Source organism: Galleria mellonella, unplaced genomic scaffold (assembly GCF_026898425.1).
Source record: "Galleria mellonella isolate WM207_F2 unplaced genomic scaffold, CSIRO_AGI_GalMel_v1 utg65, whole genome shotgun sequence".
Taxonomy (NCBI): domain Eukaryota; kingdom Metazoa; phylum Arthropoda; class Insecta; order Lepidoptera; family Pyralidae; genus Galleria; species Galleria mellonella.
Window position 1 is genome coordinate 6,249,743 of NW_026442138.1, and position 26,244 is coordinate 6,275,986.

At 32.4% G+C, this 26,244-nt stretch overlaps 1 protein-coding gene across 2 annotated transcripts in view; it reads right to left on the minus strand.

Annotated features, from left to right (window-relative positions):
- LOC113519801 (cell adhesion molecule Dscam2-like) overlaps positions 1–26,244 on the minus strand; it is a 158,038-nt gene that overhangs the window by 12,679 nt on the left and 119,115 nt on the right. Inside the window, exons 11-29 of one of the 2 annotated variants that reach the window (XM_031914193.2) lie at positions 25,012–25,187; positions 23,040–23,130; positions 22,254–22,404; positions 19,568–19,732; positions 18,846–18,981; positions 18,047–18,166; positions 13,370–13,534; positions 11,898–12,042; positions 10,043–10,191; positions 8,329–8,539; positions 7,547–7,742; positions 7,063–7,229; positions 6,379–6,461; positions 3,298–3,435; positions 2,477–2,680; positions 2,279–2,408; positions 1,935–2,119; positions 1,630–1,809; positions 1,045–1,233 (exon numbers count right to left, since the gene is read on the minus strand). In XM_031914193.2, coding sequence (XP_031770053.2) covers positions 1,045–1,233; positions 1,630–1,809; positions 1,935–2,119; positions 2,279–2,408; positions 2,477–2,680; positions 3,298–3,435; positions 6,379–6,461; positions 7,063–7,229; positions 7,547–7,742; positions 8,329–8,539; positions 10,043–10,191; positions 11,898–12,042; positions 13,370–13,534; positions 18,047–18,166; positions 18,846–18,981; positions 19,568–19,732; positions 22,254–22,404; positions 23,040–23,130; positions 25,012–25,187 — 2,981 coding nt within the window. The remainder of the gene's footprint in view (positions 1–1,044; positions 1,234–1,629; positions 1,810–1,934; positions 2,120–2,278; positions 2,409–2,476; positions 2,681–3,297; positions 3,436–6,378; positions 6,462–7,062; positions 7,230–7,546; positions 7,743–8,328; positions 8,540–10,042; positions 10,192–11,897; positions 12,043–13,369; positions 13,535–18,046; positions 18,167–18,845; positions 18,982–19,567; positions 19,733–22,253; positions 22,405–23,039; positions 23,131–25,011; positions 25,188–26,244) is intronic. The other variant, XM_031914195.2, reaches the window with a different exon arrangement.

Sequence of the window (26,244 nt, forward strand, 5' to 3'; positions counted from 1 at the left end):
TTCTAGACATAGTATATTTAAATAAATACACATGTTAGCAAAAATTTGAAAAAAATACTTGATTTTCTTGTTGGTTATTTTCAGCAGATAACAATATTCCGAACTCTGCAGTAAAAAAATTACAATTTAAAAGAGCTTGTATAAAAATCTATTTGAAAAAAGATTATTTGAATTTAATAGTTTAACATACCATAAATTGTACCTTTATTACATTGGCGTTTCTAATTATTGTGAGTATCAAGTTAATTACTTATACAAATATAATAGATAATTCTTGCGTGCAGCAGTGTCGTATATCTTCCATCATGTCACTTGGGCTTCATAAATAGCACGTGGGTCAATTCATGAGTGGCGGCGGAATTGTAAAGCTATTTATTTACACTTTATTGCACCAAGTAAAATGTATGTGATATTTGGTGCATTAATGTAATTCTAGTTCGCATAGACAGCGTCAATTTATGTGTGTAATTTTAAATTAATGTATAAATAGATTTGTTATATTATTTTTGTCTATCCAACTTAATATATAAGTGCTTTTTATAACTTCTATATTTATTATGTCTTATAAATTCTACACCTTTTTAATACGCTAAAACTCATTTTATTTTTTAAATAATTAAATATATTTAAGTCAAGATACAATGTGTGCGTAAGTATATAGAACACTGATAAAAAAAAACGAGTCAGCTAATTTGATAATTAGCTGACAAAAAGTTGATCCGTTTTGAGGCTGAATGCCCTATATATATATATATATATATATATATATATATATATATATATATATATATATATATATGTTCTGTCTATGTAATGTAAAACCTAATAGTCAATTGAAAACAGAATTAAATTTTCACATAGTAACATGGTGCTGTTACTGGTACATAAGTATATTACATATATCGCTCCTAGTTTCACATTATAGTCCTGAGGTTGGCAAATATATATTGGGGTTTACATTAATTTATTGACTACAAAATATTATCAAAACAATCAAGGAAAACAAATATATATTTATCTTCAATATAAGGTAGGCAAACTTACCGTGAGGCGGCGCGGCCGGGTGATGTGTAGTCCGCCATGTTAGTCGCGCTTCTTTATGTGTCGCGTGGTCCAAAGTGAGAGTAGGAGCAGATGGTGGTGTAGCGCACTCTATGCGGTACGTCACTTCTTCAGAACCAAATGCGTTACGAGCTGTACATGTATAGTTGCCACTCGTTGATGCGTCCACTTCTAGTTAAGAATAATTTTATAACATTAAGGATTTTAACCTTATTGAATATTAATTACATTATATTAAAATGAATACACAACTATGTAAACAAGACTAAGAGCTAAGTTACAAATAGGCAAATATGCAAAAGAAGCCAAGTTACTTCAATATCTAATATTGATGATGATGAATGAAAAATACAGTACAGCAAATGCTGTATTGTATCTTTGTCTGTTTCAAAGCAAAATAAACACACCGAGTAGCATAAATAATTTATCTATCAGAAATTAATTTATACCTATATATAGTTCTTATTAGTTAAGATTATAAGTCAATTAATGTACTTTGCCACATTTCTAATTTAAATATAATTTATTTGAAATGTGTAACTATTTGAATTTAACAATAAACTTTACCATGTATTGCCAGATGTCCATGAGGTGTGAGATGCGCACGAGGATCGTGTGTCACTGGTCGGTCTCCGCGTAACCACCGAGCTCTCGGTGCCGGTTCTCCTCGCCAGACACATGCTAGGCGTAATGAATGCCCACATTGTACTCTCGCCCATACACCGAAGGCAAGAAGTCTGGCTCCAGCTATGAAATGAGTGACATACGTATAATTTAAATATACTAAAAAGTACTACAACTAATAATATTTAAGATAGTAAATAAAATACACTTTTATAATTGTATGTAAGTGTATGAAAATGTTATATTGCCTCTTTGTGTAGTAGTGGCAGGCTGTGGTGCTGAAGGTTCCCCTTCGCCAGCTGCAGAATGAGCTGCTACCCATGCTTCATAAGTAGTGCCCTCAGATAAGGAACGCAATTCAGTCGATCCTCCCAAACCCACTGAAGGATCTCCGTCTTCAGCTTGAACAGTAGTTGTTTGTGGTGGCCTGTCCCTAAAATAAACTTCCACATGTATATTTTTAAATATATATACATAAATAAGTTATAGCATGGTGTTTATTAGAATGTTTCAAAATACTTTAATATTTTCATACATAATTTTTATTTTTCCTAATGTTCACAAAACAACAAACATGTTTCTGTATATGTACCTGCCCAGTTCTCGATAAAAAACAGTATAATAGAGAATTGGTCCATTAGGTCGACTTGGTGGCAACCAGCTGACAGCTAGAGACGTGACAGATGTCGCCACCACTTTCACTGCTGCTGGAGCACCGGGTACTGGAACAAATTTATCGCTGAAAATTTTGTTATCATGTAAGCATTATTGAAATAGTAATATAATTTACCATCTTGTTGTGTAGTGCAATGTATAGGATGAGCAGGTACACCGTCTCCAGCCGCTGTATAAGCTAATGCTTGCACAGTGTAGTTAGTGTGCGGTTTAAGCGCAAGTAGGAGCGTTTCTACGCCGGCGACGCGTTTAACTTCCGCTCCCGCTCCGGAACTCGGACCACCACCACCGCGAACTTCCCACTCCAGCCAATCTGTCGCTGCCGACAAACAACTGCCATCACTCAGCTTGGAGTTGTAAACATAATAATTTTAATCACTAAAGTATAATAATGTAAAAGCCAGTAAATAAATAAGCTGAAAGCCTGCCCTTTTATATAAGAATTACCTATTTTTTGCTGTAATAAATCTTCATATTTTTTTTTAGAAAATATTCTATTATATTTGTGTAAAATAACCTTCAGTTTATAAATTCATGGTTAATTAGTGAAATGATATTTCATACACATATAAAATTGATATAATATTAATTCGATCGATTAACAACAACCTTGGTATTGGTGGTGTAGCTTTTAAATGTAGATATATTTGTAGATAGTGTTATATCTAACCTTGGTATTATAAATAATTGGAACATATAAATTTTTTATAGGCTATAATCATACACGTACTTTAATTATCTGATTCGGTAAAAGTAGTTTGAAAGTTTAAGGCTATCCTTCTATCACCAAATATTGAGTGCATTTTTCTCAAACAATACCTATATATATATATATAAAAAAACCATTAAAATCGATCGAGCAATTTCGAAGATTAGCATGAACGAACATCGTGACACGGTGTTTTTTTATCCATATAAAGTGAGTACTGAACTGACTGTGGTCCGGTCGGTAGAGCAGCTTGTAGCCGAGCAGCGCGCCGTGGTGCGCGTGCGCGGGCGGCGGTGACCACTCCACTTTGACGCTCTGCGGCGACACCGCGCGGCAGCGAACGCCGCGCGGGCCTTCCGACGGCACTGCGCAACGGGGCAACAACCACCGCCGTTATTTATCATCATACATCATTATCACCATCATTATTTGATATTATCTATCCACTGCTGAGCATAGACCCTCCCCCTAAGACTGTCATAAGAAATGGGAGCATTCGTAATGGCAGTTTACTACTTAGGGGATTTCGCCAGTAGTTGCCACTCTTGGCAAGCGGATTGGAAACCGCAGTTTGTATTTTATAGATTTTAGTGATGTTTTAAAAGAATTGCTGTTGACCATTAAGTTCCATTCGATCATTAAGTTCCCTTATTTGCTTTTTATGATACCCACAGGAAAGGAGGGGTGGCTAATTCTATGCCGATATCATACGGCAATTTACATACTCGTATATGTACTCGTATAATCATAATATACAGTTTCAGTGCATCTTTTTTATATGTATATTTTTAAAATAGCCTAACGACTTCGAATTGCACGAGATGATTTCATTGCAGCAATCGATTATAGTCAAAGTAAGGCGACAAGGAAAGTTTGCTAAAAATGACGACTAATAACCTTATTAGTAACAACATCCTTATTAGTATCAAATTAACTTCCACCTAAAACGTTCACCTGGATACCATCGTGGTGAATTGGTCTCAATGGATCAAGTGATCTGACTTCATCTTCATCTATCATCGCTCACTGGTATTACGCCAGTGTATACCCATAACCCAGGTACGGTATTCTATTTTCAACATTCCATTAAAAACATAGTAAAACGCTTTTTGCCACGCCATCGTGTGTGACTCAGCAGTTTTCATACAATGCATTTAATACAATTTGTCGACTACACACGCGTTTCGCCGCGGGAGATTGCCAAGCGGTAGAACTGTTTACAAACCGCAAAGTCTTTGCACACGAAGGTGCAGCGTGTATGTTAAGCGCTTTATAGTGAAATTTAGACTGAAATTTAAATCATTAGTATCCTGTTAAAGAAATATTGTGCTAGTGAGACTGACTACTTCCTTAAAGAAACGTGCATCGAGAAACGGCAAACAATTTTTTAAGTCTCCCATTCTAGCATAGCTCGTCGAGTAGGCACTTTATTTTGATCATATAAATTAAAGCCATTTTGAAAATGTTCAGTTGCATTGATAGTACCTCTAAAAGATGCTAATGGTTTTGATTTCACCCTTTCTAATATGAATGTTTCTGTAGTGTTATGCTTATAGGTTTCAGAAACATGACATTTGCGTAGTAAAAAAATATACGAGAAGCGTAACTGAACTGCAGAAAAGTAATCGGTTAAGGAGCATAAACCAAATACGCATCTAAGGCGCTTGTAGGACTAAGATGGAGCTATTCTACCCTCTTTGTCTTTTTTTTATACAACTTAGAATAGCAAACAAGCTGACGACCCACCTGATGGAAAGTGGTAACCGTCGCCTATAGACATGAGCAGTACCATGGGCATAACAGAGTTTACTGTTTCGACCATGATACCCCTCATGCGTTGCCATTCCTGAGGACTCAGATGTTATTCCTCTGTACCCAGTAAATTCACGCCATATCCCACCCTTCAAACCGAAACACAGCTGTGCAAACACAACTGCTTCACGGTTGAAACACAAATGGGACAGAGGTATCCAAGCAATCGACTTATGTACAAAGTCTCCCTCTTATAAGTTGTTGTAATAGATAGGTACATGCTTGACCGTCTACACAACCCATAAGCCTAAGAATAGAAGACAATCTAAAGAAAATAAACAAAACGTTCTAGGGCAGATTATTAATATCGTAGTATGCTACTAATATTAAATTCTAAAATTGATAAAGAGTACATATATTAGAATATGAATAAAGTTAATATTTACTAACCCCCGCCCAAAGTGACTTAGTATGCTTTATAATTGCTTGGGTACCTCTGTCCCATTCGTGTTTCAACCGGGAAGCAGCTGTGTTTGCGTGGTATATGGCGTGAATTTACTGGGTACAGAGGAATAACACCTGAGTCCTCAGGAACGGCAACGCATGGGGGGTATCATGGGCGAAAGAGTAAACTCTGTTATGTCCATGGTACTGCTCATGTTTATAGGCGACGATTACCACTTTCCATCAGGTGGGCCATCAGCTTGTTTGCCATTCTAAGTTGTATAAAAAAAAATATTGTTTGGTTGATTTGAATAGTTGATTTCAATAGTCTAAATGAATTGTAATCATTATTAACTATGCACAGACATATGTAAATCATAAAGAATAATTTACGAGCACTTATTTTTAACATTATTAACTCGGCTACCTTGTAAGATTTCTTTTCACAAAGAGAATTTTTACGTTAAGATTCAAAGATAATCCCTTAGATCTTTTTTGCACTTTAGTCAGACAGTTTAATAAAAAATCTTAACTTTCTAAGAGTGATAAGCGATCTTGAAGTACTAGCCGTGCCCGCAATTTCTTTTGAAAGGGCATTATTTTTATATATCTGTTTTTATTTATCTCATAATGCTCGTTTTCATGTTGCTAACGCAACATAAAAACGCAGTATCTAATCTATCTCCATTAATTGTTATGTGATAAATTAACCGAAAAGTATATAAAAGTTTCATAAGTACCTATAACATTTAAGCATTCGATCTTTGACTACCCTATGAAGGATTTAGATAGACTTATTAAACTTCCAAATATCTTTACCTATATATTAATTGTAAAAATAAAGAAGTGGCAAAATATAAATAAGTAAATCCGATTAATTTTAAAGTGGCAATAAAAATATATTGTTTCAAGACTTTTAACAATAAAATATTCACTTCATTATATATATGTTTTCTGTCACGAAGATGATAAACAAGCGTACAGCCCGTCTGAGAGTCATCGGTCACTATAGCATATGAACGCCTGCAACACTAGGGGTGTCAAGTGCACGTTGCCGACCCTGAAGAAATCTTAATAATATTAGTAGAATTATTTAATTAAAATGAACTCACCACTTTCCTGTGTTAATGTGTTGACAGGGGCAGTTGCAGGCCCAGCACCGGCGCTGTTGAAAGCTCTCACGCTCACTGAGTACCTAAGAGAATTGCAACAAAAATATAACAATTAGAATATAATGTTGATGTGATGTAAGCCGTGAGTTTGTTTGCTATTCTAAGTATTATAAAAAAAAAACAGGACAAGTGCGAGTCAGAGTCGAGTACCGAGGGCTCCGTACAAATTATAATTGAAACAAAATTGCAAAATATTTCTCTAAATAATACCAAAAATACAAGCTCTGCTTAGTTTGAAACTAGGTGACGTTTTGCAAAATATTCAGTTTAGTTCATATTTACTTATTAGGTACTATTTATTTATTATTACAATCTTTGAAAAATTTTGCCAAGAGGACATTGTACAAAAATCGTTTCGATACTTTTGTCCCGGTCTTCGTGCCTTGAAGCAGCTGTACTTGTAGGACTATTGCGATTTGAGAGGTGGGATATGGCAGTAAAATTACAGAGTATAAAGACATAGCTTCTTAGTTCTCAGGAATAATAACCCATAAGATAATCACAGTGTATTATGTGATGGCCATGATTCATTTATGTCTCAGTCGACAATGGTTACCATTATCCGTGTGGCGAGCTGGCAGCTTGTTTGTCATTTTAAATTCCATAAACAGGGTTGTCACATACCGTGTGTAATGTTCAAGTCCCTCTATAGTATATTTGTTGATTAGTCCCCGAACAGTTGCAAACTCCATGCCCACGTTGGCGCCGCCTGCGAGCGAGCCGTCTGCTGACGCCCACCACCATACTGTGTACCCGAGTAGTTCACCATTCCATGATGATGATGGAGGCGCCTATTAGCAAAAAAATGTATTTAAAACACCCAAATACATTATTCTAATAAAATTTATTTATATTTAGATATATTTAATGCTCCAGGTGCAGTGAACGATAGGAAATTTTTATTTATCTATTTATTTAAACTTTAATACATAATGTATATATGTATATATATAATCAGGTGTCTATTTATCTCAGAAGTAACCGTTTACCATTAGACGGACTGTATGCTCGTTTGGTACTATAGTATTATGAAAAAAAAATTGTAAAATAAAAGTATTACGTTCAATTTCAAAACTCTTTATAATTATAATAACCCCTTTAAACTTACCTGCCATGCCAGCTCAATAGTCGTAGGCCTGGGCGCAGAAGCACGTAGGCTTATCGGCGCCCGCGCAGGCGGTTCGTGGAGCGTCAACGCTAACAGTGCACGAGTGTGGGCCGACGCGAACTGCGCAGTGACCGTCCTAGCCCGTACCAAGTACGCTGTGGCTGGCTCCAATCCTGTTATAGTTGCCTCTTCAATCCTAAATATATACAGAGTTATAAATACAGTATAAATATAGTAGTAATAAATACAGAGTTATATGTAATCTCCTAAAAATAAAAGATTATCTACAGATTAAATGCTTTTTGTAAGCTAATTATCTTAATTCATAATAACTGAAATTCCCTACAAATCTAACGATTAACGTGTGAAATAAATATATTATCTATTTTCAGATACACTATCTATTGTATTTTTAAACATCTGGGGTTTTTATGAATAAGAACGCAAATATCAGTGATATTATTATATTTTTGTATGTTAACTCTAACATAGATATAATATTAAAATTATGTTCTTGTAGTTGCTTTAATTGCTGTACCAATAGGCATAAAAAAATCCCTAATATTATCTTTTTTGTTCGGATGATATACTAATTACCTAAATATGTAAGCGTACTGCAAAATGAAAATTTTGGAATCCCTAGGCTATACTATTATTTTAAAATATGTGTCTAATTCATACAAGAGTTAACAAAATGACAAATAACGACTCACATGTCGTACTAGTATAAAAAAAATGCTTATAAAAATATAAATTACTTGCATAAAATTAGCTCAACTTACTCCGAATAAGTGTCCACAGGGTGAGCGGACACGGATACGTTTTGCGTGTCAGCGTCCCTCCACGAGTCAGGCGAGGTGGAATCATGCCGACGATATTGTACCACATAGCCCAGTACTGGTGAGTTACCGTCGTACGGCCTCCGCCATTGGAGACGCACTGACCTAGATGTAGTCTCTAGGACCCGAAAATTGGCGGGTGGCTCCGGCGGTTCTGTTAAGATATGAGAATTAATTTGAAATTCAAATAATCGAATTTTCATGTCATAGATAATTATTATTACTACAGCATATTATATCTGGCCGTGTGGTCCCGGCATAGAATAGACCACCCTTTCCTTTCCTGCGTGTGTCGAAGGAGACGATTTAGGTAACTTCAAAGAATGGGCAGCAGCGACCTTCTTAAAACATCAAAGCCTAAATGCGATAGCCAACCCGCTTGTCAAGCTTAGCAACTACTGGCAAAACTCTCATTATGGGGGAGGCCCATATTCAGCAGTGTACAGTTAACGGCTGATATGATGATGTTAATTAATATTATATCTAGTAAGCAATGATTCTTTAAAGGAGATACAATGTACATTCATGAAATAAATGTTTAAATTTCAACGTACTTGTAACACACGTAAGGTAGGTGTTTTACTTAATTATAATATTTTATATACATATTTATAATTTATATTATATTTATAATATATATAATTTTATTATATTTAATTTAAAACCATATCACAGAATATATAACAGTATTTATTTTGGTAGAAATAGATAAAATATTGCGGGCCCTTGCAGTATACAAGCAAAAATATCGTCAAACACTCGATTTATTAAAAAAAAAAATACAATTACTATCGAATAGGTAGGTACGTATTCAATGCTATTGGTAGACAACATTTCTTGTAAAATCTGAAGATAAAACAATTTCATTTCTAGCTACAATATAAAGAATTTACATCAAGATTATGGATTAGTTGTATATTATATAAAAACTGTAAAATGTAAAACATAGCATTTTATGATCCCATTAATTAAACGTAATCATAATTGCTACTGAAATTATACAAATTTCAGTAGCAAGCTACAACATATAATTATTTTATAGCTTTATGTTTAGGTATATCAGATCTGCAACTGATTGCAGTGCACCTTACAGGTATTGGAGTGCTAAAATGTGTAGTTGAGAAGCAATTCAGGTAAAAGGTGCACATGTGCTATAATGTGACTTGGATCTCCACAGTGCACTCCAGTGCAACGAGTTATCGCTATTTGAAATGGTACGACCGATTAAGTGATTAAATTCAACCCGAGAGGTGACGACACTTCTAATAATGAACTACAGTGTTGCAAAAATATTCAGTTTTCATTCTACTGACTAGCTGTTTTTTGCAGTTTCGTCTGCGAGAGCTGCGAACAGCTGATTTCGAGGAATAATTTCATATTGTGACTAAATTTTGAGAAATAATATCTTATTATACGCTCGCATTAGCCGTATGGATCCCAATAGTTGGGTAAAGATCTTCGCCCAGTAGGCGTCTACTGATGGACATCATCGCTGAGGCCGGACCAAAAACCGAAGGGGTAGTGTTTTAAATGCATTTAAGGGAGATTGGTTTGAAGTAACGCAGAGCAAGAAGCCGTTCATATTACATTACGTACAAAAAGAGTGATTGATATCAATCAAAGTATGTAGTAAAAAAAATTACAGTAAGTTCCTTACCTTGAACAGCCAGATGTACAAAGTGATCGGACCGTCCGTAAGGGTTGGAAGCCTGACACCGATACACACCGGAGTCTCTTCTGTCTGCCCGCTCTATAGCCAGTTCACTTCTTAGACCCTCAGCACTTCGAGTCTCTGATATACTCATTCTAAACAGGAAATATTTTACCAAGATTATTAGTAGGGGGAAATTTGAAAGCTAAAACTGCAAGGGTAAAGAGTTCAGCGGCTTAATGTGTAACTCACTTGCTAATAATCCTGGTATACAACAGATTTAAACTGATAGCTTCGCAATTGTAATAATAATTTTATTTATAAACCGTGTAAGTAAGTTTCTAATTGAAACAGTCAAGTTACCCTTAATTGCTAAATTGTCATTTCTAATCAGTATCAAATGAAAATTGTTAACAAGTGATATACATACTTAAGCTCTGGTTGCATTTAGTATTTAGGTTCGAAGAGTAAATGGTAATTAAATTATTGGGCACAGATGATCAATTTAGTTAGAGATTTATGATCTTAGTACACAAAAATAGCAACCTATGTGCCATATTGGTGACAATATTTATTGTAAGGTCAACAATACCATTATTTTTTATTAATGATAGATACAACTTCCGATTACATACAGACTGTCAGTTTGTTTGTTTTATAATAATTTTTATTTCATCTTACCTTTTTGTCATTACTTTCCATTAAGTAAAGTAATTTCATAAGAACAAAGAATCTAAGTGAATAAATAATCCCAGTCTTTATTCTTTTGGTAGTTCTAAATGCAAAATCAATTGTCGAATAAAGAGTGAGTTAAAATTACTAAATATAGCAATACCTTTGTCAGGCCTCTTTAATATTGATTTTAGTACTGCTTATTATAATAATATTGGAACTATATTATTGTCATGAATATTTGAAATGAAACAATACAATAATGTGTAATTAACGTGCCTATTTCAGTATCAATACCACATAATAAACTCAAACTCCTAGAAGTTTATTTTGTATGATTGTTATTCAAATGAGTTTGGTATTTGTTTGGTAAGTAAATTACTGTGAGTACCACTAGAACTGTTTCAAATGTCTAGTAATAATATCAAGTACAAAGTCTACGAGTTTGATAGCCTACCATATAATAACTTTTACAATCTCGACCTGTCTGGACAATTGACGTTGATTTTCGATAAGGCACCTTTGAATTGAAATAAATTATAATAGTTATTGTGAAATTGGAGACCACCTACTACCTGACGAAAATATAATTATAAATAGAAAAAACATTTCAAAGAAAACTAGATTCTAACACAGTGGCATAAAACAGAAATTTACAAATAATATAATAAAATTACAATCATAATATGTTTATTACTTATAGAGTTTGAAATTGAAAGAATTGGCATCCTTTCAAACGAGATTGCTACCATTTTTAGCATTCGATATTAACTTGATAGCTCAATACGCAGTAAGACTAAGTATATGGAATATCGAATATAAATTTATAATAGTTTTTATTTATATTTCATCAAAAAATAATGTTTAATAACGTTTATGTATTATATTTATATATTAACATATTATAACATATTAGGCATGGTTAATATCAATACCGCTTCTATATCTATATCTTCTATATTGGGTTTGTCTGAATATTTGATGGTGGAAAGAAGGAAACTTATTTTGGTATCATCTATACGAAACGGATTTATATATTCATTTTATTCAGGTATTTAGTTTCGATATTATACATTGGAGAACTGATATTTATTATAAGTTTTACTGGACGAATATACAGATATTGTAATTGCAATATACAGATATTATACATACATACCCCTATTATATATAAGTAAATTGCACCTACCTATAATCTGATTTAGGCAATGCCCGCCCAGAGTGACTCCACGACGTGGACAGCGGACTGTCGCCTCTCGCGACACATGCAAGCCTGATTGTATCTCCCAGTTTCGCCGTCACATTTGCTGACGGCGTCTCGAATCGTGCTGGCTCTACAAAATGCATTTGTATTGTTGGCAATTTTCAAGAGACTAGCTTATATTCTTATGCAACTTTTATATGATGCAATTTGTGAGAACAAACGTCTGTAGTTAAAGTACCTATTTGCCATAATACGTAATAAGTGGTATATTATATTTTAAGTTATATAAATATACCATTAATATACTACTATTCGATACATATATTTTCTCATAAGAGAATAATGTTATTCTACTATTATTACCATGTTAGTTAGGCAGTTTGGTGCAAAATTTTGCTTCAAGTTTTTCAAGTCAAGTTTAAGTGTTTCAAGCTTTCAAGTCTTTCCTTGTATTCGTAAATTAAGTTTATATACCTTAATTGTAAGATACATAGTAATTATCATTTAAGTAAACACTAAAAATAAATTCTTTATACAAAAATAAATATTCTTGACAAGAGCAAGTATCATTATTAGAAGCGAAAGTACTCAACTATCGTCGTTAAACTGCAAGACTCAATGTAACCTCTAAAATTTTACATTTATTGATTTTATCCATTATTTCCTCGTATTAGAAAAAGTAGATTCGTTCTTTCAATATTACTCGACCGTATTTATTTCTGGCCTCGATAATAATGCAATGTTGTGTCAGATACATAGGTGCCTATATATATTGTATAAAGTAACTTTTATATTTTGAAATGCACCAGCTATTTCTGCTGTCACATCTTGGCGTCTCACTGCGGCGCTGACTTTACAAAATACATTCTAGACTGAGATTGAAAATCGTACAATTCTTGTACAACGAGTTTAAAGCCTTACTGTGTATAATATACTTTTGTAAATGGAAGTTCTGACGGCGCTCGGAGCTTTTTCCATTATCTGTATTAATAGAAATTGTTTCAGTGAAACACCATAGATACTGAGAATGTTTTTAAAACTTTAATGAGTTATGCCACGACTCGGTTACTAGGCACTTAGGTAGGAATAGTTGTAATGCGTTTCTTAGTTTGAGATTTAAAAAAAAAATATTACTAATATTGTAACAAGACGATGACTTAAGAAAAAACAATATGAGAAGTCTTATTAAGATAAATAAATGCCAAAAGAATATTTTTGAGAAATTTTGACTGTATGTATGTTTAATCTCGCATCACCCAAAAACAACTGCACCAAATTAGATACGATTTTCACACTTGTATTTCTGAAGATGTAACTTAAAATCTGGTGTATGTTTTATCTTAATAAGTCATCTAAAATTGATCTATTTCATTAATTCAAAATCCAACGTAGCATACGAAGTCAAGGGCAAAGTTAGTTATTAATAATTATAGAACTAAATATAGAGTCGTACATACCATTAACATGTATATTCAAGGTCCTGGAGAGCGCAGGTGGCACGCCGTTGTCGGCCCGGCACCGATATTTTCCGGAATGCTCCGCGCGGGCCGACTCCAGCCTTAATGAGCCATTAGTGAGTACCACTGGGTCTGACACACCGCCGAGAGTAGTTTCTGTACTACCTATGAAATTAATAATAATATTTCATTATTCTGAGCATGTATTTAAATACAAAGCTTCATTATATGAGGTATTGTAGCCTTGCGATTGTCGTAAGTTCGATCTCCGTACCATATAAATATTTATAATTATTAATATGTCTGTTTTTTTTCTAAGTGTTTTTTTATGAATAATATGTATATTTAAAAAAAAAACTAAATATTTTTACCAGTAATCTAGACTAGATGGTGCTGTATAAAATATTCAGTATTATTTATTTATTTATTTGGGCATATATTTGTACTAAAAACTATATTATACATACTGTTGCTACCCAGACGATCTGTTTCGTTCACGGAAAGAAAAACACTGATGAACGACAAGAAATTAGTAAATTTATTTCCATAAGTTTAAATTCAATTAAAAGCATTCATATCAATACGTTTTAAAAATATTGAAGTAGTTTTTAATCTATAAATATGTATATTATTATTAATATTTTTATTTAAATAATGTTCATATAAAGATAACTGTATATATTATTATATATATCTATTTTCTGGTAATTTGTGAACCAAAAGGTTAATCATAGAATAAAAACCTAATAACTACCTGCCAGTAAAAAATTAAAAATATAATTTCAAATTTAAAATACTATATTAAGGCATCATTTTTAATGACCGATTATTTTCTTTTACGATTATTAACTTCGTAACATTTAGTCAAATAATAATAAAAACAAAATAAAATTGCCTTTATTATCACAGGAGAAATAGAAGAAAGAAAATTACTTGATTCCACCCTCAGTATATTCCTGCCATTTTCACCTTAACGGTTCATTAGGGGTAACTGCTCTGACCAACTAGATATCAACAAAACATAGATTTATTATCGGGTTCCTTATACGGAAAAATTAAGGACAGCATTTCTATTTTTCTTTTTACAAACAGTATGTATTTATTTATTTTTTTATTGAAATAATTATAACATCATAGTATTTAAAAAAAATTACTATTTAAGAAAATCATCTCTGTCGTAGCACCTGTACATATTAGTATAATTGTCTTTATATAAGTTTATATATGTATATTCATATGTATGCTTCCATATATTTTATATTATATATTTACTTGCGTTTATTTATTTCAGTATATCAATCATGAATCAATCAATACATATAATAAAATCGTAGCTGATCCCCGTCTGTACTTGAAAGATATATAAGAAAAACTATTATAGGAGGGGCTTCATGAACGCAATAGAACCCAAAACACCAATTTTTAGGATTTTTGTCTGTTTGTCTGTATGTTAATGCGCGCTAGTCTCAGAAACGGCTTAACTGATTTAAATGCGGTTTTCAGTATTGTGTTGCGGTTTGTTTCACTTAATATTTAGTGTTTGCTTTATTTCAATCGGTTCATAAATAAAAAAAGTTACATCAATCAAAAGAATCACATATAAAATGCCGAATAAAATAACCTATTAGTTGAATTGGCTGAAAATTTATGAAGATATTAGGTATGCAATTATCATTTAAGTATATAATATAATATAAAATCGCTTTCATGAAGGGAACTACATAGTAAGAAGCAGGCAACACCGCGGGAAACGGCTAGTTCTAAGTGTGTAAGTTTTTTTTTAATTTATATTATTCATATTACATTTAAATTTATCTTTAACCCTCTTTCTCCCTTATTTAGTCTTATTATTTTTCTGTTACGCCTTGACTAGAAACAATTTTAATTATGCCTCTCAATCCTATGATTGCGTGAAAGAGATCGCTTTTTAGCGATAAGGCCGCCTATTGTTCTCTCTTTATCTTGCTTTTATGTAACTAAGCATTCATTTTGTTTGTGTACATATTTATAATCTGTATCAATCTTCGAAGGGAACGATAAAATTATTTTTATAAATTAACTCATTCATTCATTCATAGCAATAAGAACCAAATCATTGTTATAATCTAGTACATACAAATTATACATATAATATACAAATAATACATATAATAAATAATACATATAATATACATATAGTAAATACAAAATTATGTTATCGGTATTTAACTCGACTGCAGATATTTCTGAGCCATATTTAATACCTTTGGTAATCTACTACTAAAAACATCACAGACTATGAATGGTTTAATGTCTAACAATATTAAAACTATTTTTATTATAATTATCTTTAATTTTATGTTGTAATTAAAATATTTTCTCTAAATTTTGATAAAATTACTATAATAATAAAGAAAATAATATTAATTAGTTAATTTTTTATAAATAGATAACATACAAAATAATTAAATTGTAAATAACACAATTTAAAAAAAAAGTAACAATATACTTGTAAGTATATTATGAGATTCAAACAATGTTATTGAAATAATAAAATCGAACAAAGAAATCCAATTACTTTTCCGATAAGAAAACTAATATCTTTTTTACAATGAAGAATCTCAAGTTACAACGTCAAATTGAATAATATAATGTAGAATTTTGAACGTAACACAATAGATCGAAAATCAAATTGAGTGTCTTTAATTAAATTGTACGTTATATATTTATAATAAGAAATGGTAAGTTAAAAGTCTCAGTTTAAATGTGTCAATTATCACTTACATATTGATGGAAAAATTATCTATTTTGAAATCATATTAGCATTAGGTACTTTTATAAATGTTAAAAGGTTATAGGATATATTTTCGCATGAAGGTTTCTTATTTATTCATGCCAAAATTACAGAAGGGATGTGAGTGGAATTTAATACACGAATAGGTGAAATTAGATAAATAATTTATTTATTGATTCACGTGGGCGAAGCCGCAGAATAGTTGCACCTAGTAGGTATATTAAAATGTATTTCTAATTTGAAAATGTGACATAAATATTTAAAAATATCGTAAATAATTTTAAATTTCACTATGACAGCTATTAATAAAATTACTAGTACCATGTGTACATGGTCCTCCATGTCGTGCGTTCAACAAGAATAAATCTTGCTATTCCCTTTCATGCTCTAATATAACTAACGAAACAGTTTCTTTTTTGAAGACTCGACCACACCAAGTACAATATTTTTTTTTATTTTAATTGATGATAATGGAATGGGCACCCCCCTACGTTATTAGTATACACTAGCGGGGCACCAATAAGGAATTATAAGTGAAGATGGAGCAGATTAGTTACCAATTAATCAATCAAGAGGGTTTCCAGAGGAAACCGCGGGGAGGTCGACCTGATATGGTATATTGCTATTAATAGAGTTTATTAATATAATTATTTATTAATATATTTATTTATATTTATTAATGGGGATAAGCCCATTATTAGCAATCCCCCAGTACAGTATAGTTGGCCAGAGATGTATATTTGTAGGGTCGCTTAGTAATTGATGTTATGGGTTATCCCTATGCTCACCCTAATCTTTTTGTATCTTTACATTATTAATAATATTAATTTTTCGACTACCCTGTGACTATACTTCATTAATATATACAAAGTAGATAGATCTTCCGAATGATAAATAGTTACCTAAAAAACTCATACAATAGTCTTAAGTTTCTAGTGATTACTACTTATACCATAATCCTACAGCAGCCACAATGCTGATCAGTGACTCTTTACATTCGACCTTCAAATAAACATTCTTGCTAACATCTCTGCTGTTAGTATTTTAGTAACTTTCCCACTTGGACAGTTCGCATATAACTCAAGACTAGCCTGTAGTGAAACAGTTTTGCGGTCTCAACGTGGTTCCATAAGTTCATAGTAAAGTTAGTTTATTGTATTAGTCGGTTTGATCTATTCAAAACGTCTATGTTGAACTTGCAACTGATATTGCAATAGTTTTGTTTTCATAAACTAATTCATATAAGTAAGAATCTTAATTGAATATATTAAATATATTTATATCAAAATTAAGTATATGCATGACATATAATCATTGCGTCGTGCATCAAGCAAAATTTTTTACGGGTGAAAATGGAATGTTTTTTTTTGTATTATCAATATACACTGACGCGATATCAATGCGTGATAATAAGAGAAAATAAAAGCAGGTTTACTGATTCAAAAATTAACCATCGTTGTTTCCACGGGGAATCGTGTGGAGGGCGACCTGATAGGGTATATAATATGGGGTTGTTTCCCCTAGCAACAGAGATTTTTTTAGAACCTTTGATATTTAGTTTTCTGTGCCTACTTCGATAAATCATATCGCATGTACGAGTATATACATATATATGTATATAAAATTATAAAAAAAGTTCTTAAGTTTTTAATTTGTTTTAAATTTGTAATTCTGTCCCAATTTAACTTTTAATATCTTCATTTATCACCAAAAAGAGCCACAATCATCATTTTAGGAAATTAAACGCACTCAAAATTAATAAATCAATTATCAACAGTTTTACGAAAGATTTTAATTTATTGTAATTATTATTGAACAATTATGATTTAGTTACCCAATTCCTAAAAGCGTTAAATGAAAAAAATAATTCCAGTTGAATAAATTACGGTTGTATTGATACTTACCAGAAAATTTTGTCCAATAAATCGCAGGCGGCGGGTGACCTCTCGCCTCACAGCTTACTGTGAGTGAACCGTTCAGTAATACCGCCGCATCTGAAGGCTCCATTTGCCAATATGGTGGTACTACAAATAATTTATTACATGATTTATAATACAGCTAAATTTATTCATTAAAGGTAATATCTTTTAATTGTAAAAGTAAAAGGATTATACATGTATTTTGTAGACAATTTTGAATTAGTTTTGGGACCATTCGCAATTATAAATTAAGGGCCATGATGCGGACGTGAGCCTGACTATACATTAAAATACACATATATTAATTTGGTTACTTTTTTAAAAGAAATACAATGGGATCCGATCCAGTGATGCCATTTTTCTTAACCTATCTCTTAACCGTTTTATGAGCCATCATAAATTAAAGTTATAATAAATTTTACTTAAATCTATTATAAATTTAGTTCATATTGGTAAAATTTTCCCTACTACATCAAATTAGAGTAGAGAGAGTCGACCTCTCTCTACTTTAATAAGATGGATAATACAACTCAGCGGGCAACTAGGTAGCTATCTTGCAAGAATTCATAATTGGATTTATCATTATTGAAGTCGATGTTTTTTTTTTTGTAGAACAAAATCTTAATTGTATTATCCAAACAGAACTTGAAAATTCAGAGGATTCAATCTTGAGATATCCGGACAGTTGAGCGTTGTTTAATTGAACAGTCAGCACTATATTATTTTCACTAGAATTATACTACTAATATAAGTCAAAAACTAAAAATTGTAATTAACAAAGTACCTTTTATTGCTAACTCAGTGGATGTGTTAGCTTTGCCAGCGGTGTTGGTTACAACGCACGTGTAGACGCCGCTATGAGCGGCCGTCAAGCTTTTGAATATTAGCATGCTGTAGAACTCGGCGCCACGTTCCTCTACCTAAATGTTCATATTTACATAGAGAGATACCTACTCTTTATTGTTTTATTCAAAAGATTACAATAGTAAACTTTACATAGATACAAACAATTACAAGAAATAATCACAATGAGAAAACAATGGGCGACCTCATCGCTAAAAGCGATCTCTTCCAGGCAACCTTTGGATGGAGAGGAATAATTATAAAATATAATAATTATATTATTTTTATTATGTCAGCCGTTAACTGTCCAGTACTGGACATAGGCCTCCCCCCAAAAGGGAGGTTTTTGCCAATAATTACTACGCTTGGCAGGCAGATTCGCAACTGCAGTTAGGCTTTGGTGATATTTTAAGAGGGACGCTGCTATCCATCACTCGTTTATTAAATTCCCTTAGTTGCCTTTTACCACACCCACGAAACAGAAAGGAGTGTCCCATTCTATGTCAGGATCACGGCAAATGTTCATTTTAAATTCAAATAACTATGTAAAAACAGTTCATGATAATCATTATACACAAATAAAGCTAATAATAAAACCTCTACGGAACCATAAAACTAGACTGTTTTAAAATACTTACAAAATTATTCTTTCGTAATTTTTACCTGTAAAATACTAGAAATGGGCATCTGGTCCTTGAGCCAAGAGAAATAAACAGGCATATCTCCCGAAGTGACACTGCAAGTCAATTGCGCGCGGTCTCCAGATCTTAGTCCCGGTGGAAACACGACAGGCGAGAGCACTGGAGGTGACACTACTGTCACTTGTACCTGATAAAAAATTAATAAAAGATTTTTGATTCCTCATTTAATTTTCAAGTGTCAAGATTTTTATATATTCTTCGGTATACACGAAGGTCTCTAATATAGTCTACTAGACTAGATCTCCAAAGCAATGTCAATAATTTTTAAAACATAGTTGATAATAAATTTGTAAATTAATTAACTAAATATTCTGTTATATCTACTAAAAAGTGATAAAAATAATAAATAATATATAATTATCTAACAGATTTACACATGTTTTTTTTATGTATGCAATTGTGAAATTTAATGTTCAAGTTGTTAGTGGATGAATAAATAAATAAAGGATTAAACATGCATTTAATAAATACAGATTTTGGCTCTGTTTTCTTTTGGATTGACAAAGGTATTATTTTTTTCAACCATTCACAATTCACTACTGAAGATAGTAATCCCCCAATAGCATCCATTAACTTGTATTAAAAACAAACCTTCGCTCCATCTAGATGGGAATTATCTAAACAACCTTAGCAACCGTTAACAACCCCTAACTAGACGAAGCAGGTTTATCAAATTTTTTTTTATACAACTTAGAATGGCAAACAAGCTGACGGCCCACCTGATGGAAAGTGGTAACCGTCGCCTATAGACATGAGCAGTACCATGGACTTAACAGAGCATACTGTTTCGCCTATGATACCCCCCATGCGTTGCCATTCCTGAGGACTCAGGTGTTACTCCTCTGTACCCAGTAAATTCACACCATATCCCACTCTTCAAACCGAAACACAGCCATGCAAACACAACTGCTTCACGGTTGAAACAAGTACCCAAGCGATCGACTTTTGTACAAAGTCACCCTCTGGTATTATTTCGGAATTAACAAAAAGTAACCTTAATGATCTTACATTATATTGATACCATAATGTATAGATATTACTATTATTATGTGAGAAAACTATATATAGATTGTTGAAATATAAAAACGATGTAAAATTAATAGAATTTTAACTGTCGCCATTTTAATTGCATACCTACATGTATATTAATTTGTATGCAATATTAATTCCCAATTCAAATTAAATAAAAGGATTAATTTTAAAAATTATTAATTAATTTAATTGCGATACTGGCAAAATGACGCACTGTCTTTTGTTTTAAAAAATATGTGCTTCAAATTTCTTTTAGGTAAAGTGAAGTTTAGCTGATTAAATTTTGAATCTATATAATTTAAGACGTCAAATTTGTAATCTCCTCTTGAAAATTGTTAAAAAAGAACCTCCCTCTCGGTGAGGGGGAGTTTTCATAAAGGCAATCGCAATAAGGCGGTCAGTTTGAGTGGAGGGTGTTTGCAATGTGTCGCAAGAGCTGTACTTACTAATTAATGTGCTAATGAAACAAAAGCAACCGCATAATTTATCTGGCGCGTAAAATTTAGAATTAGGGGCGACTAGCTAGCAACGTATTCGTATGCTATACGAGATAATTATTTTATTTGCTACTTATATAACATTGTATTGTTACATTTAAACTTTGCGAAATAATTTGTTATAACATACCTAAATTTTATAATATTTTCCCATATAAATGAGAATAATGGTTTTTTAATGCAACTTAGAATGGTAAATAAGCTGACGGCCCACCTAATGGAAAATGGTAACCGTCGCCTATAGACATAATAATAATAATATTTATTTAAGAAAGATACAGTTTTATTCAACGAGGAAATATCTGCATTACCATCAGTCCCCAAACTAGGCCAGACCTGTATCTTGGGGACTATAATGACATGAGCAATACCATGGACATACCAGAGTATACTGTCTCGCTCATGATACATGGGGCGTTGCAATTTCTGAGGACTCAGGTGTTATTCCTCTGTACCCTGTAAATTTACTGCCATATCCACCCTTCAAACCGAGACACAGCCATGCAAACACAACTGCTTCACGGTAAAAACACGAATGAGACAGAGGTGCCTAAGCAAATGACTTTTGTAGAATGTCTCCTTCTGGTTAATCACTATACCAAATACTATTCAAATTCTATCAAAGTCATTCGAAGAATTATTTGTATGATAGATGATTAGTTGTAATGGTATCGCAATTTTATCTAATCCTAGTTAACTACATAAATATAAGTTTTGTCTATTTTGGTCATAAACACCTTTACAAAGACTTATTTTAAATATATTTCATTGTTATTTTTGGTGTCCAATTAAAATTGGCTCGCTCCTATCCAATAAAATTGTTACATATTCAATATATGAACCTGTTTATATGTATGTGTATGTAACTAAATTAAGAGAAGCAAAATAACTTATTGCATATACACTCAAATAAGGTTTGTTATTACTTAAAACAATATAAATTCTTATCAGTATACCGTAACACCTTTTGAGCCTATTAATGTATTATTCTGATTTAATTTGAAAATTAAAGTCTAAGCAAAGTTTTAAAGATTAATAATAGCCATAACTTAAACTTTATTAATAAAGTTGAAGTTATGGATTATATCCTTTAAATTATCGAGTTACTGTATTAATTACCTCTCTCTTGGCTAACTCTCCACCAGGCGTAAGAACTGAGCAAGTCCAACCTCCTTTATCCCGATTGCGGTCCACATTAGATATAGTCAGCTGTCCGTCTAATTGTTGGTATCTAGGATCGATTCCCGCACCACCTTCCCACTTCACGGATCTGTATTTTATATATTTTTTTTTATTACATTCGATTTTAGATTTTTGCTATGAATGCAATAAATATAAATAACCAATATTATTGTAATGTTAAAGGTAAATTAGAAAAAAACAAAAAGCAATTAAAAAACGTGGGCGGACAAGTTATATGTTTATTTGCCACTTTTCGGGTATAAAATAAAAACGAGTATAATCTGTTTTTTTATTTAACTTTTCATGTTTATCAAACAATTTTGGCATGGAATTTCTATTTTACCTACTACTACCTGTTTCCCGTGACTTTGGCAACGTGAATAAGTATATAAAATATCTGTGTTAGGTTAGGATAAACCTACCCGTGTACCAAATCTCATTCAAATTTATTCACCCATTTCAGCGTGTTTCAGTAACAAACATCCAAACGTCTTTACAAACTTTTACATTTATAAGATTAGTAGGATTAATTGCAGAATTAAAAAAAAAAATAACAAGAATCTTTATAAAACACGCCATCTATAAAAATAAAGTAGGTAATTATACTAGATTGTAGATTGTATACAGGGAATAAATTAAAATCAAGCCTTAATAATACATGCTGTTATTTTAATATCATATAGCAAGCAAATAAATGTTAGAAGAATATGAAAATAAACTTACTTTATTGGGAAACCATAGTAAGGGCACCAGATTGTTACTTCCGACCCGGCGACAGCTTTGACGGGATTCATGGAGCGAATGTACGGGGAGCCTGCGGAATTGAATATTGTTTCAATACCAATAGTACATTTTCTCAAGAAATACCGAAAATTATTTGATTGATTTCCTATTTTTAATATAAGGATAAGGTAATGGGAAATTTGCTTTTATGTAGCTATTTATACCTACACAGTCAGACATGAGTATGGAGATGATTTTAATATATATATGGTGGGGGGAAAGGGATTGTTAGTGATGGAGACTGAGAATCCCATTGCTAGCAATATACTCAACCAGGTCAACCTCCTTGCGGTTTCCCCTGGAAACTATCATGGTTAATTCCTAATGAATACATCATGATAGGCTAACTGGCCTGTTTTCATTCTCAGCGTATCCCGTTAGCGCAGGCGGGGTTACCATACCATTTTCACCCAACAAAAAAATATATGTATGGTATATTATGTATAATATCTAATATTGGATATAAACCACATCTGGTAAACACGATATAAGTCGTATGTAATGTCTATTGCCTTTTCTGTACAGATTTTATATTTCGTCATTGTCAAAAATCACGATATAAGTAGTAGCATTACATACATACCTGTCACACCTGTCTCCCATTAGGGTAGGGAGAAACGATGGACGCCAAATGCCGTCATTGTCACGCCAAACAGACCTCCTTCACTTCCTCCACATTCATCGATCTTTTCATACATGCTCGCTAGCGGTGCGTGAATCCGAATGATTTTGTTATTCGAATAATTAGTAATTACTAATTTTATAATTCGACTTCTACTTTAGTATTTTTTATATTCGAATGATTTTTTTAATTAGTGATCCGATGTGAACTACTAATAACGAAAACGAAATTTTTTCCCTACCTCCACTACCTAAGTGATTAGTAGAAGCGTTTAGTGAATGAAATTAGTAATCGAATGATTTGAAAATCATTCGATTAATTCGAATGAATTGCTTAGTCGAATAATTTTAGTAGTCTGATTAGTAAATTCACGCATTGTAATGCTCGCCGGTTACGGATATTTTTAATTTGACCCTTCTTGAGCTGTCCCTACTGAAATCTCCATTTATTCGTGTTCAATAAATCTTTTTACCATCCTCTCCAAATGACCACTAGATGTTAGACTACTTGTATATTTATATTTTAGTAATATTATTTTAGTACTATTACTTATAATGTGGTTATATCGTGATTTTTGTAAGGAAATAAATAAATTTTCAAGTACTACGTATTTTTTTGCATAAAATTACTCTTCAGTAGTCTGTGTTTAAATAAAAAAAATATAAGTGATAAAAAGAGTGATCATAAAATTACATAGATGTGTAAAATATTATATTTGCTTATGTAAATGTCAGGATAATAATTTTCACTACAATATATCTACATACTCGTACGTTACGTGATGCAAATACGGTATGATTTGCGACATATATATTACTCACTAGATAACATTTAGGTAATAAAAACTAAATAAGTCATTTAGGAATTCATATGCATATCAATTATCTATTCCCCATAACACAAGTACTGCTTAGTTTAAGACTAGGTGGCACTGTGTAATTATGGTAATCTTACCGGAGGGAAAATGTACAAAAATCGTCAACTTGTGTACCTCTGTCCCACTCGTGTTTCTTCGACGAAGCAGGTGTATTTGCATAGTTGTGTTCCGATTTAAAAGGCAGTAGTATTATCTGATGTGGTATTGAAATTACAGAGTATAAAGAGATAACATTGTAGTTCTCAATAATGGCAACATAAATAAGAGGTACAATGGGTATCATAGTGTATTCTGTAATGCCATGGTATTGTCCATGTCTGTGGGTGACGGGTACCACTTTTCGGTTGATTGTCAACTTATTTGCCATTCTAAATATCATAAAAATGTCAAAGGATATTTATTAGTATTCATACCGTAAACATTGAGACGGGCTGCATGAGCGACGCTGCCGTGGGAGTTGGTCGCTCGGCACTCATAACGACCCCCATGCTCAACACGCGCGCCGCTCAAGGAAAGCGTTGACAATACGTAATTATTGCCCGAGCCTATACCGGCTGGTCCATTCTCGCGGCCTTCAGTTATGATAGTTCTACAATAAATATAAATACACGATTAGGTAATTATTTTGTTAAAAATATTAATAAGTATAATCAATCACATATACCTATACTTCTATCTAAGCAAGTGCCAAATTAATGTTCACGTATCAACCCATTGATCACATAATATATATTAATTTTAATTTTTAATCATTAACTGTATTAATTACCAGAGGGAGACTTTGTACAAAAGTCGATTGCTTGGATACCTCTGTCCCATTCGTGTTTCAACCGTGAAGCAGTTGTGTTTGCATGGCTGTGTTTCGGTTTGAGGGGTGGGATATGGCGTAAATTTACTGAGTACAGAGGAATAACACCTGAGTCCTCAGGAATGGCAACGCATGGGGGGTATCATGGGCGAAACAGTATATTCTGTTATGTCCATGGTACTGCTCATGTCTTTAGGCGACGGTTACCACTTTCCATCAGCTGGGCCGTCAGCTTGTTTGCCATTCTAAGTTGTATAAAAAAATTATTATTAAATTACGAATTATATACACGTTGAAGTTTGTTGAAGTGCTAGTGGTTTTTGTCCGTTTGCAAAAAATCAACAACAACAATTTACCAAACCGAAGTTTCCCGCCAACGGCGCTTGCCACAGATAAAAAAGGCATACTTTTTTTTTCAGGGAGAGAAGGCAAAGATATTTTCATATTCAAATTAAAACATACCCCATAGTTATAAATCTAAGATATGGTTATTTTTTTTTGTAATTATTTCAGCAATTTAAATATAATAGCAAAATAATGTGTACAACTATTTTAACTGTATACAACAGTCTAATAGTTGTGACTATAGATCAATACAATTATCGAAAATTCTTGAAATTTTATACACTATATGATAAGAATTTATTTTTAAAAACTAAAAAGAGAGAATAGAGTTCTGCGAAAACGAAGTCTCGGTATTTTTTTTTTCGTAATATATAAACTAAAACATAAATTAATTAATAATTATAGAAATTAAATGAGTACGCAATATCGTATTCATAATGTATAACATATTCATAGATATAGTACGTATATTTTGTATACTCACTGACTGAAC